This window comes from Pinus tabuliformis, chromosome J (genome assembly GCF_031772625.1).
Source record: "Pinus tabuliformis cultivar Carrire ecotype Pingquan chromosome J, CPIR1, whole genome shotgun sequence".
Taxonomy (NCBI): Eukaryota; Viridiplantae; Streptophyta; class Pinopsida; order Pinales; family Pinaceae; genus Pinus; species Pinus tabuliformis.
The window spans coordinates 974859076-974875626 of NC_142295.1; the positions used below are offsets into that span (position 1 = coordinate 974859076).

General features: G+C 38.8%; 1 protein-coding gene across 2 annotated transcripts in view; it reads right to left on the minus strand.

The window, feature by feature from the left end:
- Positions 1-2208: 2208 nt before the first annotated feature.
- LOC149230097 (E3 ubiquitin-protein ligase RHF2A-like) overlaps positions 2209-16551 on the minus strand; it is a 41197-nt gene continuing 26854 nt past the window's right edge. For both annotated transcript variants that reach the window (XM_089378844.1, XM_089378845.1), the window contains one exon: positions 2209-2716. In XM_089378844.1, the coding sequence (XP_089234970.1) occupies positions 2651-2716 (66 nt within the window). In that variant the 3' untranslated portion in view covers positions 2209-2650. The remainder of the gene's footprint in view (positions 2717-16551) is intronic.

Consider the following 16551-nt stretch of genomic DNA (forward strand, 5'->3'; position numbering starts at 1 on the left):
TGAACAAATATCAAATCTTGAAAAAGTTTTAACTCTTAAATAAACCACTCTTTTAAACTACGAATTGATCCATGGTCAAGTCCAGAAAGACAGAAATCCACCACCTTGATCTCAACATAATTCCCAATTCATTAAATACTTGTCATCATTCCTACACGGAGCTCCCAATACCTAAGAACGATATCATAGACAAGCAACTTCATAATTGAGCTCCTCTATATAGAGTTGTGGTTATTATTAAAAATATGATTCACTTGGAGCGTGGACTTCAGCAACAAGCATTGGTGGAGTCAAGTTTATCAAAGAGTTTGAAAAGCAAAAATGTGTTACATATATTCCCACAAAGAGAATGTGTAGGTAAATAGCCGTTGCAAAGTTAATATTCCAAGTAATCGTGTTCAACCTGCAAATGTATTCCTAAAAAAGGAATGAGTAGATAAGTAGTTGTCAGATTAATATATTAATATATCACTTGGCACAAATGCAACAATTTCTTACTAGGAACCATTACGTATAATTGCAAGATTATCGCAACGGCATTCCTGGATGCAATTACAAAGTATATAGTAGCCAACTAGATAATAGAAGCCTTTAGAAAAAACAATCCCAACATTGGCCAGCTTTGATAATCACTACCACAAGATCCAACTGATCTTCGACATTATTACTGGCTACAAGGGTTGGATCTTTTCATGGGATTAATAAGATGCACTACTAGAAATAACGATGTTAGAAAATGGCACAAATACTCGTTCTTTTTAACAGTTAAATACTCTTTCAAGTAAAATGCTTGTGAAGCAAAAACCATAAACCTTACTTAGGAGCCTGCCCATAGGTTTCTATTCCACCAAACTTGCCCTAGGCTTCACCTTGACTTCTCAACTTGCCTAGGCAAAACCACCTAACCTAAGTTAACCAGGAGATATTACAAAATAGAACAATTTGATCACATTATCACCATAGCATGTTCTGAGGGAAATTGAACCCAGGTCTCTATGAAGAAAGGTCACTTGATTTACCACTTGATCACATCCTACTTAACCTACAATACTCATGCTTAACCTTAACTTCCATATATATGTGTGTGTGTGGACCTCACTATGTACATATTAACTAAAAGATCAGCCCAAGGGGTAATCTGATCCGGTTGTTGCCAATGTTGTTGAGCATTTGGTTAGTTCCAAGCCAGCAGGCACCCAATTCATATGCCCTTAGGTTAGGTGCAGTAGTTTATACCAACAGGTTTAATAAGGATGTCATCCACGAATGCCGAGAAGTATTCCTTAGGTTTTTCACGAAGATTTTCCTTCAGAAATTTGAAACAAAAATAAAAGAAAAAATTAAAATTTCTAAATTTCTAAAAAAAAAAGAAAAAAAAGGAGCAAAAAGCAATCATAACTAAAAAGTCGAGGGTTTAGATTCTCACAAAGACGAGAGAAATCATCTCGGAGAAAAGAGAGGGTCAAAGGAGATTCTAGACTAGAAATAATACACACCAAGTTGAGCCTTATAAGGGAGCCTATAAATGTTTAGTTATGAACCACATACAAAACAATCATAATACTATTGTTGCATCAATCATACATAATTGCTAGAATAACAGGATTTGTTCATTCAATTTTGTGATGGGCAAGAAAAAAATACTAATAGATCAGAATATTAAAATTTTACTCAATTGCAAAATAGAACTTGCTTGTTTTATTTTGATGCAATTCCAAAAAAATAGTGTGTCTAATGCTCTACAAATCTATTCCAACCACCAATCTGATATTCCAGTTCCACATCTACCATTCTAAGTGCATTGAACTAAAATTCATCCTGCAAAGAAATGCTTAACATGAAATCTACACATTTACACTACATTCAAGTAGTTCTGGTCATAGCTTGTAATATCAAATAGTTATCGACTCCTTTATTGTATAAATTGACTTAATACTCCCAGTGGATCAGCTCAAGTTGAGTGCTGGGAATTACAAATCACGGGATCAAGTCCCTGGGCTGGCTGCCTCTGTGGACATTGTGGGCCTCACTCAATGTCCCCGTCAGGTCAAGTTGCCAAAAATGCAACCAGCCAGTTTACCCTATGTATCATCCTCAGTATGAGGGGAAGTGCCTACAGGGTTTGCCCGGGATGTGCTTTTCATCAGGAAAAATAATATAAATTGGCTAACAATGCTACTCATGATTTGTCTGACGTTCCTAATAAAGTGATACAAACTATGCTTTATTATAAATCCAATCTTAAAAGATATTAATAGTCTTCCTTCCATTATTTTCTATATACTGTCCTTAATCTTGCTAAACTATTCCTATAATGATCAACTCAAAAGCCAGATCTGAGCAGTTGACCAAGACTGCTATGGAGGCTTACTTGCTCGCCATAAAGACAATCAAAATCTTGTCCAAGTACAAAACTATTTTTTACACTATGTACAACACAATTTACAAAAAATAAATGAAGGGACAATTAAGACATCATTGAACAAATATTAACAGCAAGTAATAGAACCCTTTAGTTTAAATAGCCAAAACATCATAATGCATTATTGCCACTTATATGACTGCAGATAAGGATAGCATCCTGTGAAGGAGCCGCAGATACTTTGCATTTCTAGTATTTGCCTGCAACCTTGCACTAATTTCCCATAAGTTAGGGAGACAGAACAGCATTAGTATCTTGCAAACCAGTTCCACCACCACTGTGGTCTTCTACAACCTGTAGATATTTAACATACGAAATAAATTAGACAAAACTAACGTGCTACCACAAATTAAAGAAAACACAGAAAAACATGACATGAAAGTTGAAACTCTAGCGTGCTTACATTGATTTGACATGATAACATACATCCAAAATCTAGTAAGATATGCAAGACCGTTCATTTCCAGAGGTGAGCATTGATATCTTATCATAAACCCATTACAACAAATAGTAGACCCACCTAGACATATTTTTCATATAGTTCATCCCAAAATAAGAAATTTCTATCCTTTCTAAAAGCGAATGGGTTTATAAGAAAGAATCACAAAGAGATTCTTTCTCGTGAATGAAATGATTACAACATCAGTTTTCATTGTGTCCTTCAAGGGGATGCAATAGGGAACATTTCCGTGAAAAAATGAGAGACTTCCACACTCCTTTTGACCAAAGTCTGTCAATTTGAGGAAAAAGGGGGAAAAACAGCAAACAATGAAATGAATGTAAACCTAATGCACAGATAGATGAGAAGGGGCCTGATGAGGCACACCTCAGATTGGTTGGTGTGCCATTAAGTATTCTTGAGAATGCAAATGATTCTGATTAAGATAGCAACATTTCCATGGTTGATCCTTTTTCCTTCATGCACTAGCTGGATGCAGGAACTAGTGGGGCACTGCCTTGAGCATTGACGCTCATTTGTCATTTGCCTTGATCTTAGACAAGTCATCTTAATATTGAGATCTATATCCTCTAAATTTTCTAAATATAATGAGAAAAACAATAGTGAAAGATGATTTGTAATCCATGATTATTATGTTATGTTATATCATTACATGTATCATTTATGTTTTATTAAGTTACGTGTAATTATGTGTGTTATCAGCACATTATATGTATAAGATTTCAAATATTTAAGTTTCAGTTTTCATATATTTTAATGTTAATTATTTTGTATTTTTGGCAGGGTCCTGTATGTCGGAGAACCTGATGTCCTCTATGACATTCCCAAGAATTTGGGGGCTGATTCTACATGTCCCCCCACTGTGTTTCCTCACTCCCACATCCCCACATCCCCACTGAATTGTGGTCGTGAAATGCTCCTACTGAGAAGGTAAAAATATTGGATCTCTGTTTTTTAAATATTCATGTGACAGAAAAAATCACCAAACATATATTTCTGAACTAGGATTCTATGTAAGTGGCCAATCACGGACAACCCAAACCTTGCTCTTATCTCTCTAAATGCTATATACAGACATTTTGAAAAAGAGATATAACTTTAAATTTGGAAAAGAATAGCATTTGCTAGTTCTTTATAAGATATTATTTGTACAGAGATTTAAGTATTTCATCTGTTCTAGCCTCAAACACTAACCAATATTTGTGTATTTATTAAATGTAGGTAAAATACAAAAAGTGATAACAAACATTTCAATTGTTCTAGCCAGTCAAAAATAGCAGATTTTATATTCAAGAGTTCATAAAATCTTAGGTGTGGGAGAGGGGTTGTGGGGGGATAGCAATGCAAATAAAACTTCGATTTCAATTTCCAAATCCCATTTATGATAATTCAAATATTTAAGTTTCAGTTTTCATATATTTTAATGTTAATTATTTTGTATTTTTGGCAGGGTCCCGTCTGTCGGAGAACCTGATGTCCTCTATGACATTCCCTAGAATTTGGGGGCTGATTCCACATGTCCCCCCAGTGTGTTTCCTCACTCCCACATCCCCACATCCCCACTGAATTGTGGTCGTGAAATGCTCCTACTGAGAAGGTAAAAATATTGGATCGCTGTTTTTTTTTAATTTCATGTGACAGAAAAAATCACCAAACATATATTTCTGAACTAGGATTCTATGTAAGTGGCCCATCACGGACAACCCAAACCTTGCTCTTATCTCTCTAAATGCTATCTACAGACATTTTTAAAAATAGATATAACTTTAAATTTGGAAAAGAATAGCATTTGCTAGTTCTTTATAAGATATTCTTTGTACAGAGATTTAAGTATTTCATCTGTTCTAGCCTCAAACACTAACCAATATTTGTGTATTTGTTAAATGTAGGTAAAATACTAAGAAAGTGATAACAAACATTTCAATTGTTCTAGCCAGTCAAAAATAGCAGATTTTATCTTCAAGAGTTCATAAAATCTCAAGTGGGGGAGAGGGGTTGTGGGGGGATAGCAATGCAAATAACACTTCGATTTCAATTTCCAAATCCCATTTATGATAATTCAAATATTTAAGTTTCAGTTTTCATATATTTTAATGTTAATTATTTTGTATTTTTGGCAGGGTCCCATATGTCGGAGAACCTGATGTCCTCTATGACATTCCCTAGAATTTGGGGGCTGATTCCAGATGTCCCCCCACTGTGTTTCCTCACTCCCACATCCCCATGTCCCCACTGAATTGTGGTCGTGAAATGCTCCTACTGAGAAGGTAAAAATATTGGATCTCTGGTTTTTTTAAATATTCATGTGACAGAAAAAATCACCAAACATATATTTCTGAACAAGGATTCTATGTAAGTGGCCAATCACGGACAACCCAAACCTTGCTCTCATCTCTCTAAATGCTATCTACAGACATTTTGAAAAAGAGATATAACTTTAAATTTGGAAAACAATAGCATTTGCTAGTTCTTTATAAGATATTCTTTGTACAGAGATTTAAGTATTTCATCTGTTCTAGCCTCAAACACTAACCAATATTTGTGTATTTGTTAAATGTAGGTAAAATACTAAGAAAGTGATGACAAACATTTCAATTGTTCTTGCCAGTCAAAAATAGCAGATTTTATCTTCAAGAGTTCATAAAATCTCAAGTGTGGGAGAGGGGTTGTGGGGGATAGCAATGCAAATAACACTTCGATTTCAATTTCCAAATCCCATTTATGATAATTACGTTCATGAAAGGTGCATAGCATGTTCCACCTTTTAGCACATACCCATTCTTGGAATTGATCTTTATTCTCGAAGCAACCATATATGTTTCAGAGGATCTAGAAGATGTATGCTTTCTGTTAATTGAATTATCATTACACACCTGCTAGGGATCAGATCAAAGCTGCAATGATGGTTGATACTTCTATGCGAGAAGTACATTCTCTGCTATGGATTATTCTAATTCTGTACATGTTCCACTCAGAATGGTTTAATAAAATTTTTCAGTGGCTTTCCCCCCTTAAACAGGGTATCATATTCCATTTCCCTAGCTCAATTAAATACATGGACACAGCCTTAAGTCAGATGGCAAAATCAGAAAGCACACAAATAAGCTGCAAGATTGGTCCCTAAATTAGAATTACACAATTATGTACATTATACATAAAACAAGCAAACCATGGTAACAAACTCAAAGGCTGTAGACTATGCATTATACCTACCCCTAGGTTGGTTGGAAGATATAAAACAACAGAAGCAACAAATGAAGACTATCAAGCAATGCCAGCAAGAGGTATTGATAGGGTTTCCATTGCTGCTGCATCACAGCTTTCAGCTATCGAGGAGATTGCAGCCGATCTCTGCTATCCTGGTTCTCAGAAAATTATTCGTTCACTGTTCCTTTCATCCTCCCTGTGTGTTGTATGTAAGAAACTTTATCTGTATTATTATTCCTTTCATTTTTGTTTTTCGCCTGGTTTCATTGCCCAGGTGTGATTCTAACTTCTACTTCTCTGTGGCTGCTAATGTCACCCACAGATGCAGTATCTAGAGATTCCCTTTCCAGATTGAGCAGTTCACACATCTAAAAATTAAGAGGATGTAAACTCCATCCAAGGCCCAAGACATAGTGTCTTCCAACCAGTGAGGCCTGTAGTTGTCATCCTCAAGCCAGCACCTCTAGCAGATCATATTGAAAGTTTTCTTGAATTGGATCTCATTTGTTAGTCAATGGTGATTTCGCCATCAGTGAACACGATAGGCAAAAGAGTGAAATAGCATTGGAAACTACATAAAAGTGTGGCTGTCAGGCTCCTTCCAAAACAATAGTTTCCAGTTTTCATCCCAAACCCACGACAGGAACTCTGCTTTTGAACATGGCCACTGGATGATAGGCAGGGCCAGTTAGTCCATGAAACTCTGGGATCTGGGCTTTGACCCACTTGAGGAGCCCCATCATCCATTCCAGTTTAGGTAAGATGCCCAGTTCTGCCCATGGAATCAGGTCAGTCTTCACTCAGATAAGGAACTCATTAGGTTCATTTTGATGGCTTCCAGGATCACTTGAGGTGGACCAATCTGGTATATACACAACTATGTGCTGACTTGGATTTTATCTAGCCATTGTCAACCTCAATCAACTCAATATTGTTGGATTATTCACTGGAGCAGCCTTCGGAATATGAAAATATTGAATATTCCCTTCAATTGCAGCATCTGCTCCAACCTTGGTCATTCAGCTCACTCATGCCATCAGTAGCAAAGACAACTCCAGCCCCTCCCCTTCTCCCCTCTCAACTGAAATCCTCAGTAAGATAGCACACAGTAAAGGAGAAAACAGCAGGGGGCTCAAAATCTGTCAAGAAAAAGACAAATATAAAAGCATGGGCAGCCAATTCGAACTGTTGAAAATTGGCAGCTCAGGGATGAATTTCCTTAAATAAAATCTCATTTCTGACAATTCTGGAGTGACTCTCTAAAAATAGAAAGTCATGTCTAGCATCTCAGGCATGTCTTTCCAAAAATAGTAAATCACCTTGCATCAATTGGTAATCATGTATAGTTGATGGAAAATCACTCAACTTATCATTAATCAATCTTAATAGTTCAATTTTGACTTAATCATCAATACTATTATTATTATTATCATCCTTTATGATACTATGATATTATTATTAAAAGGAATTACAAGTCACCTAAGCTTCATCACCTCAATCACTTCGCATCTCTCTCCTTGATGACTCCCATGGCGCACTCTCTCTCTCTCTCTCTCTCTCTCTAATGATACGTTACACTCTCTCTTAGCCAAGCATTTGGGCGCTAGGCCCTTTATGCCCTATGCAGGCTTGTTTTCTTCGTTTGTGGCTCCGTGCCTTTGGTCTTGTTTCTACGCGAAACAACCAAAGGCCAAATCTTGGCGCTAAGGCCGAAGTTCCGAAGACTGGCACTTTTACCCAACAATTCTTTAAACTGTGCAAAGAACTTCTTCCAGATTATCTCCTCCAGACCACATTGTCATGTGGGGCCGCCACTTGTGCTCTACCTATTGGATGCAATTGTCCGCCTGTCATTGCGACGTGTCCCGACTCCTACTACCCGACGTTTTTTATTTATGCTATGTTAACAAACCCACCGGGGTCTATCCTATGGAATGAGTTGTCCAGGTGGGGTCCTCTCGCTGCAACAAGAGCCAATAAAGAAAACCTCTTCGGGCTCCATCTAGCAAGATGAAGTCACTTGTACCACGTGTCAATCAATGATTGGTGACACGTGTCACCCAGAAATAAGCCTTTTGGGTGCCCAAAAATGCCAAATATGACTGCCATGTGTCATGCTCTGATTGGCTAATGCTTACATCATCATCCTCTGTCGTCTGTGCCAGTCGCATGTTGCCACCTATCCTGCCAGAGGAGAGAGATAGGGTACTCTAACCCTTGGTTTTGCACTGATTTCATTCGTTAATCTTTTTATCAAAAACCACCGGGTTCAAGCCATTTCCTTTCTTTTTCCGTAGGGTAGCCTTTCTTTTTCCGTCGGGTCGGCACTTTGCTGCACTATCTCTTTGTTATACCTCCAAGCTAGCCCTCAGCGGGCCAAGCTATCAATGTGGGGGCCTCCAGGCCGCTTCCCATTGGACGGCGCTTTGCTACCATGTCGCGGCGTCCACCGCCCAGCACTTTCCTTTATTGCGCCCTTTGCAATCCTTCGGGGTGCCCCCGCCAGGGTAAGTCCTTCAGGATGGCATCACCACCTGGCATCATCCTGCTCCATTCATCCCAATGCTAATACGTGTACGCCAATACCATATCGTCGGGGTAACTCCGTCGGGCCACGCTATCAGGTGGGCTCCTCTTGCGCCAATAGAAATGCTTCCCGTTGTTGTGTTGTCAGCCTCGTCTGCCCGGTCCTTTGTTTGTCCACTCTGCTAGCGGTTTCCCGCCAGGTTTGACACTTCTGCCTACTTTGGCTATGCGCCAAGGCTCCTCTAAACAACCTTTCAACTCTACTAACTTTCAGTTGGGATCACCAAACTTTGACTGGCTCTATCTTTGGATCCAGGAGGCCATTTTCAATTTTCCACATATCACTGGAAAGCTTTTTCCAAGCTCTTTCCATCTAAAGTAGGTTTCACCTACTTCTGAGATGATCTGTTGCTCCAAAACTAGCTCCAAAGTCTTTGCACCATTACTACTACCATGTTGATCTTTTTGTGACTGATCCTTTGCTACTTCTGAGATGATCTGTTGTTCCAAAACTAGCTCCAAAGTCTTTGCACCATTACTACTACCATGTTGATCTTCTTGTGACTGATCCTTTGCCATGCTTTGCCTTTTCCACCTTTGCCATTACCTTTGCCTTTTCCTTTACCAATAATGACAACATATTTACCAATGCATTTGCAATTGCCATTTGCTTGCCTTTGCCAACAATCTTTGCCATGGCCTTTGACATTGCCAACAATGTTTTCCTTTTCCATCAATGACAACATATTTACCAATGTAGTTGCCCTTTCCAATCTTTGCCATTTCCTTTGCCTTTGCCTTTGCCATCAATGACAACATATTTCCAATAATCTCCCCCATTGGCATTGATGGCAACACCGAGGTCAAACAACACATCATTACCAATGATCATTACTTTTATTTGATACTTCTCCTTGTGCTTTGCCAATGATCATTTACCATCTTGTGTTTGATCCGCCTTGGTATTCGTCAAGTAGAATCTCTATAAGAAGAATTTTTTGCGGGTCCTCTCCAAGAGGGAGAGGTTTTGGCCCTAGCAGAAAGCCAACATCTTGTGTTCTTGTCTCTTGTATTTTGGTAAATGTTTGATGAAGTAAGAAATACACATACTAATGATATCAAGATAAGATTGTGCTAATAAGAAAAAAGTTAAAATACCTCACAAATAGTTATCATGCTAAGAAGAATCACATTAATTACATTTGCCCTAGATTCTTCAACACTAGGAAAAAAATGACGAGGTAGCTACAAGGTCGGGTGTGAATGTTGATGGTGAAGTAGAACCAATACCACTCTCACAGTCACCTCCCAATCTTGACACTCTACTCCCTGCTATTTGACTCTTCAGAGCTGCCTTGGACAATTTGGTTCTCTATTTCTTCCAATGATTTGAGGGCTCTTCTGATGATTTTTGGATTTGTATTTGAGTAAGGTCGTACCTCATGTCCAGGAACTTGTGCAAGGTGATACTTCTATCTGTATACCCCCCTGTCATATGATGCCTACATAACTTGCAAATCAAATTTGTTCTATCAAACCCTCCATCAAGTTCACCAAATTCCCACAGAGGGTCCAAGTTCCTTGGCATGTTTGTAATTTTGTTGAATCTTGAGTTTTAATGTAAGATTGAAGTTTGAAGTTTGAACCTAGGGCACAAGAAGAATTGCAAGTTAAACAAATGAAATTAAAATTTACATACAAGATTTTGGAATTTTGACAAACAAACAAAAAAAAAGAACCTCAACTCAATGCAACAATAATGGCAAAAAATACATTGTATCTCTCCTAGCAGACTTCTGATGACAGCAGACTCACCATGATGCTTTTGACTCATCATTAAAAATAATCATATAAATCAGTACTTGCCTACCAACACTTGGACTTACAGACAACATGAACACTATACTCTTGACAAAGAATCTAATGACTATAAATACCAATTGATAGTACCTGTGATACCAATTTAAAATGATGCCAATTGCTGAATCAATGCTACTTTTAGCATTTGTTGAGCACTTGATAACTGAATGTCCTCATCCTCTAATCGTGCTCCTTTCACCACTATGTCTGATACCAATTACCAATTGGAACAACAACATAACAGTCAATCCATTTATCATATCAACAACTCAAGATAACATGCAGCAAAACCATTAGCCTCTGTCATGCAACACACAATTGATACCAGTTAATGATACCAATTTTTAATGCATAAATTGATACTCAAATCTTGGCTTGAGTATTACTCCCCCTGTGGCCATGATTCCTCTTTGTATTAGGAATATGAAAACAATACTTGCATTAATAGTAAATAGATCATCACCATCTATCTATCAATCTGATTTGACAACATTCAATACTTCTCTTATCCTTCAGATGCATTCCTTGGCATGTTCCTTTCTGCTCCTTGCATCTGACCTTTCTGGCTTCCCTTGAAGCCAACCTCTTCTCTTCAATGAAGAGGAACAAGGGATCTACTCCCCCTGAGTAGACTATCTTCCTTTTTCTTCCACACCTGGATATGAGTTGATTTCTTGTGCTGGTTTGCCTGACTGGGTGACTTTCTACCATTTCCTGAGCATACAGACCACTGATCATTCTTCTTGTTAGCACCAATTAAAGCCAATTTGCAATTTACCTGTTGCTCTTCTTTCTAACTGTATTCCTTTGGAGATCTTTCAGAACTGATGTTGCTTCTTTTAATTGATTGAAGTCTCTTCCCATTACTGGTTATATAGGAGAGATCAACTATGGGAATTTCAAAGTCTGATGTGCCAATATTTTGTTGATTATCTTCAAAGCCAAACATTGTTCTGCATTGCCTCCATCACTTGATATGTCTTTCTTCTAAGAGCTGAAATAGCTCCTGCATAATTCTCTTTGCTTGCTCTCATCATAATCCATGCCTTTGATTGTAGTATTCTGAAAAGAGGTTTTCTTGCCAAATTTGCATGTAGCTGCTTTATGCCCATATTTCTTACACCTGTAGCATTCAACATTATTCAAGAAGGGGGAAAAGGAATTATTTATCTTACCAAAGCTTATGCCTATCCAATTTCCTGGACTGTAATTCACTCTCTTACTATTATTGGGCCACTGGTCATATTGCCTTTGAGGGGAAAAGGCTCTCTGTGTTTGGCCGTTCGAATTGCTCTCAACAACTCGTGGTTGTGGTTGAAATGGAGCTTTCCACCTATGTTGTTGCACCTTCATTTTCCTTTCTAGACACTTGGAGGAAAATTTCCCTATGTTGCTACAACAAAAGCATATAAGGGGTTGCATACCTTTTATTTTATTTCTGGAATTATTTTGGTCTTCTTGTGGCTGCGTTGACTTCTCTGCTACAATAGTATTGTTAGGTATATCTTTAACAAGGCTAGTGGGTCCCTTCAATGCTTCAGAATTCTCTGCATGCTTCTGAAGATTCAACAACTGCTCTTTTAATGTTTTATTCTCTTCTTCTAGCTTCATATTGATGGCTCTGAGATTCTTGATCTCCACAAGGGCTGATATGAGTTGCCTCTTCAAACAGATCTTTTCTTCAAGATCTTCCAACTCAATTGAGGAGCCACTAGATTCACCACTAGTGTTTATTTCACTCTCAAAATTTTGTTCCCTTGATGACTCTAGGGATTCTTTTGTTGATACGTGAGATGTCCTTTCTTCCTCTTCACCAAAGGTGGACCCATTGTCTTCTTGACCAATGTCCAAATTTGCTATCACTATTAAGGTAGCTCTATCTTCATTACAACTTGATGAGAAAGTCTCACTTTCACCAATACTTGCAACTAAGCAATTTGAAGATAAATGGTATATTGTTCTACAATAACAACAAAACAACAACTTACTTGCAGATTGCATCTTCTTTGGGTGTTGATCATCGACTTGGCCTATTGATACAGAAGAATCATCATCTGATTCATGATCTTCAACGCTCTTTGAATCTTTGACTGCTTCATCCTCCATGGAAAGCCTCTTGACATCTAGATTAATTTTTCAATATCTGACTTAGACAACCCTCTCATGATTTCCTTCCTGATTTGTTTATCAAACTTATCATTTATTACTCCATACTCCACAGATAGCCATACATCCAAATCAAGAGCTTGCAAGTAGATTCTCATCCTTACCTTCCAAGTTGTATAATTTGAGCCATTCAAAAATGGAACTCCATCTGAGGTAATCCAGTCTTGGTTCTCCATGATCCTTGATCTTCCTTCCAGTTGTTAAACTAATCCTGAAGGACACTGGCTCTGATACCAATTGTTAGAAACAATGGAAACCAGGACACTACTGAGAGGAGGGGGTGAATTAGTAGTGTGGCCAAATTATACAATTCTTCACAAATTTCACTTTTTAACCACTTAAAAATTTATTCATCGATCAACACAACTCAATCATGTAGAACATAACATCATAAACATCAAACACATGAACAACATATGCATAAGACACCAATCTTCTTTTTATTACAAGCTTCCACTTGATTACATCATTGCCCCACAAGCTACTTGTTAATTTTAGGCAACAATGGTATGTTCTATGCTTTAGAGAAATTTTACATCAATTTCTTTATTAGCCCAGTATCAATATTCAGATTAGCAATCACATCAACATGATAGTAAAATGCAGATAGAGCATAAACATAAACAGTAGAAGACAAGCCAAGACAAGAGGACACAAGATGTGGCACCAATCTTCTTTTTATTACAAGCTTCAACTTGATTACATCATTGCCCCACAAGCTACTTGTTAATTTTAGGCAACAATAGTATGTTCTATGCTTTAGAAAAATTTTACATCAATTTTTTTATTAGCTCAGTATCAATATTCAGATTAACAATCACATCAACATGATAGTAAAATGAAGATAGAACATAAACATAAACAATAGAAGACAAGCCAAAACAAGAGGACACAAGATGTGGCACCAGCGAGGGACAAACCCCGATGTGGGGAAACCCTTGATCAAATCTTCCTTTAGTCTTCAATAGTTCAGCAGAGAGATAGTACAATTTACAAATCTGATCATTTATAACAGTAGCAAAAGAGCGCTAACCAAAAAAGTCAACGTTGGTCAACAAGGCAGATTTGACCCTCAACAAATCGATCAACTTCAATCAACTTCAGCCTCCAAACAGCAAGATAAAACAACCCTCAAAACAGTCAAATTCAGCCCAGTCAAAATCTGGTCAAATAGCCCACCTGCGGTCAGCCCTAGCTGCAGTCAACGTTGGTCAAACTGTCCAGAAATTCGGTCCCCTGAAATTTCGGCCTCCTGATATTTCGGACGTGTGGAAAGAGAGGCCCAGAAATCCATACCCAATCAATGAGGAGAGAGAGAGAAAGTGTGAAGATGAGTTTGTCCAAATGAGGCTAAGTCACCTTCTATTTATATCCAACATTGAGAATGAATAGACGTGACTGTTGGGCTTCTAAGCCTACATAAGTTTGTTGGCCGACCTTGACAATTTGACCATAATCAAAATAAATTCATAACTTCATTTGTACATGTCAGAACCGGATGATCTTTAGATCAATCCTACACCTCTTGGAGAGAGTAATCCAAGAAAAATATCAGTTGTCATAAATAAGATGACCCATGTAGAGTTTGGCCCTAGTTGCCAATTTTGACACTCCTTCTCAACTACGGAGAACTCCATCTGCCAATTTGTACTATCTTTGCCATCAGTGCACTGCTCTCCACTGCTCTTCTCTGTTGAACTCTGAAGAAGAAGAAGTGATCGAGAATGTATCATACCATTCTCTACTAACCCGAAGTCAATCCCAATCAAAGGAGAGTGTGTCATACCAGTCTTACTGACCCGAAGTCAGTTCCAATCAATAGAGAGTGTCTCATACCACTCTTATTGACCCAAAGTCAGTTCCAATTGATCCCAAATCAATATTGGTCATCCTAACATAGGGAGTACAGTAGTACATGATGCGTCCATCGGTAGTACTATGGTCCCTATCCTCATTTCCCTACTCCTTGGCCAGATGACAAGTACTTCCCATGAATCCCAGATTGCATGGGTAGGATGTCTCAGCAGGAGAAGGATGAACCACTCATCCTGCCTACATGTCGCCAAGGGGTATTGCAAGGGAAGGCTGAACCACTCGCCCTGTAAACAGCAAACAACTAGGGAAGGTTGAACCACTCACCCTATGGTTCCTCATCGCTCCAAGAAGTACCCTAAGCCCCCATAGCTCAATGTCCATCTCATACAGGACCCTCATAAGAGGGTCTCTCCACGACTCCAAGTTGTTCTCGGAAGGCCAAGAACATGACCTTCCCTAGAGGCTTTGTCAGAATATCGGCGACCTGCTCATCAGTCCCAATGTGGCAGAGCCTTATTGCTCCTCGTTGTACCATATCCCAAATAAAGTGGTGCCTGATATCTATATGCTTGGAGCGATCACGGTGGTATCCAACACATGTCCAAACAACTCACTAAAGAGCTTCCACAACCAGACAACTTCACAGGAGGCTATACTAGCAGCTATGTATTCGGTCTTGGCGGTGCTCACAGCAACTGATTTCTGCTTCCTGCTGATCCAAGTTATCGAAGTAGAACCCAAAGAAAAACAGCATCCAGAAGTGCTCTTGCGATCCACCACACTGCCAGCCCAATCAACATCAAAATAACCATGCAGCCTCACATCTCCAGCAGTGTATCTCAGTCCATGAGTGATTGTGCCCCGAAGATATCTCAAAAGATTCTTGCCACCAATCCAATGTATATGATGAGGCTCAACCATATATTGGATCAATGTGTTAAATGCAAAACATATGTCTGGACGAGAGTTCACCAAGTCCATCAGTGCTCCTATGAGTTGACGATACTCAAAAGCATTTCCCAATTCAAGTCCAGCAACACTAGCACATAACTTCTTAAAGTTAAGTTCCATCAGAGTAGTCTCAGGCTTGCAGTCCACCATCCCAAATCTTTCCAATATCTTCACAACATATTTTCCTTGATAGAGGAAAAAATTTCACCTGGCTTTTGCCAGACCTCCAGCCCTAGGAAATAGTGCATCAGTCCTGGGTCCCTCATCTCAAATTCAGAAGCCAACTTCCTCTTACATTTGCGAATGGGAGGGTCTGCACCTGTCAAAAAGAGGTCGTCCACATAAAGTACCAGAATGAGAGGTTTATCATTTTCAACCTTAAAGTAAAGGTTCAGATCAGCTTCACTTCTAGTGAATCCCAACTTCATCAAATAGCTATCGATCCTCTCATACCAAGCCCGAGGTGCTTGCTTCAATCCATAGAGAGCTTTCTTCAACCTGCATACATGAGATTCTTGATCATGAACCTCAAACCCCTCGAGTTGTTCCACATAGACTTCCTCTTTGATTGAACCATGCAAGAAAGCGGTCTTGACATCCATCTAATGTAGGTTCCATCCTTGCGAGGCAGCAAGGGCTATGATCGAGCAGATGGTGGTGTATTGGGCAACAGGTGCAAATATCTCATCGTAATCTACACCTTCCCTTTGACAGAAGCCTCGAGCAACAAAGCGAGCCTTGAACTTTTCTGTATTTCCATCAGCGCCATGCTTGATTTTGTAAAGCCACTTAGAGGTGACAACCGATTTGTCCTGGAGTCTAGGGACCATGTCCCAGACATCATTCTTCATAATTGACTTGTATTCTTCATTCATAACATCCTTCCATACTTGATGCTTCACGGCTTCTTCGAATAATGAAGGCTCATTTTGAATGATAGTGCTCATGGCAGTCAAATATCCTTGATACCTGTTTGGCTTCTTACTTTCATGGAAAGTCCCCCTTTGGTGCAATGCGTCTCTCGGCATCTTCGAGAGTCTCCCTAAGCCATGAGGGTCACCTTTTGGAGGACGAGGGCCCATGAGGAGGAGGATCAATAGGATCCATAGGTTCATCAACATCAGGCATCGTTTCACCTTCTTTT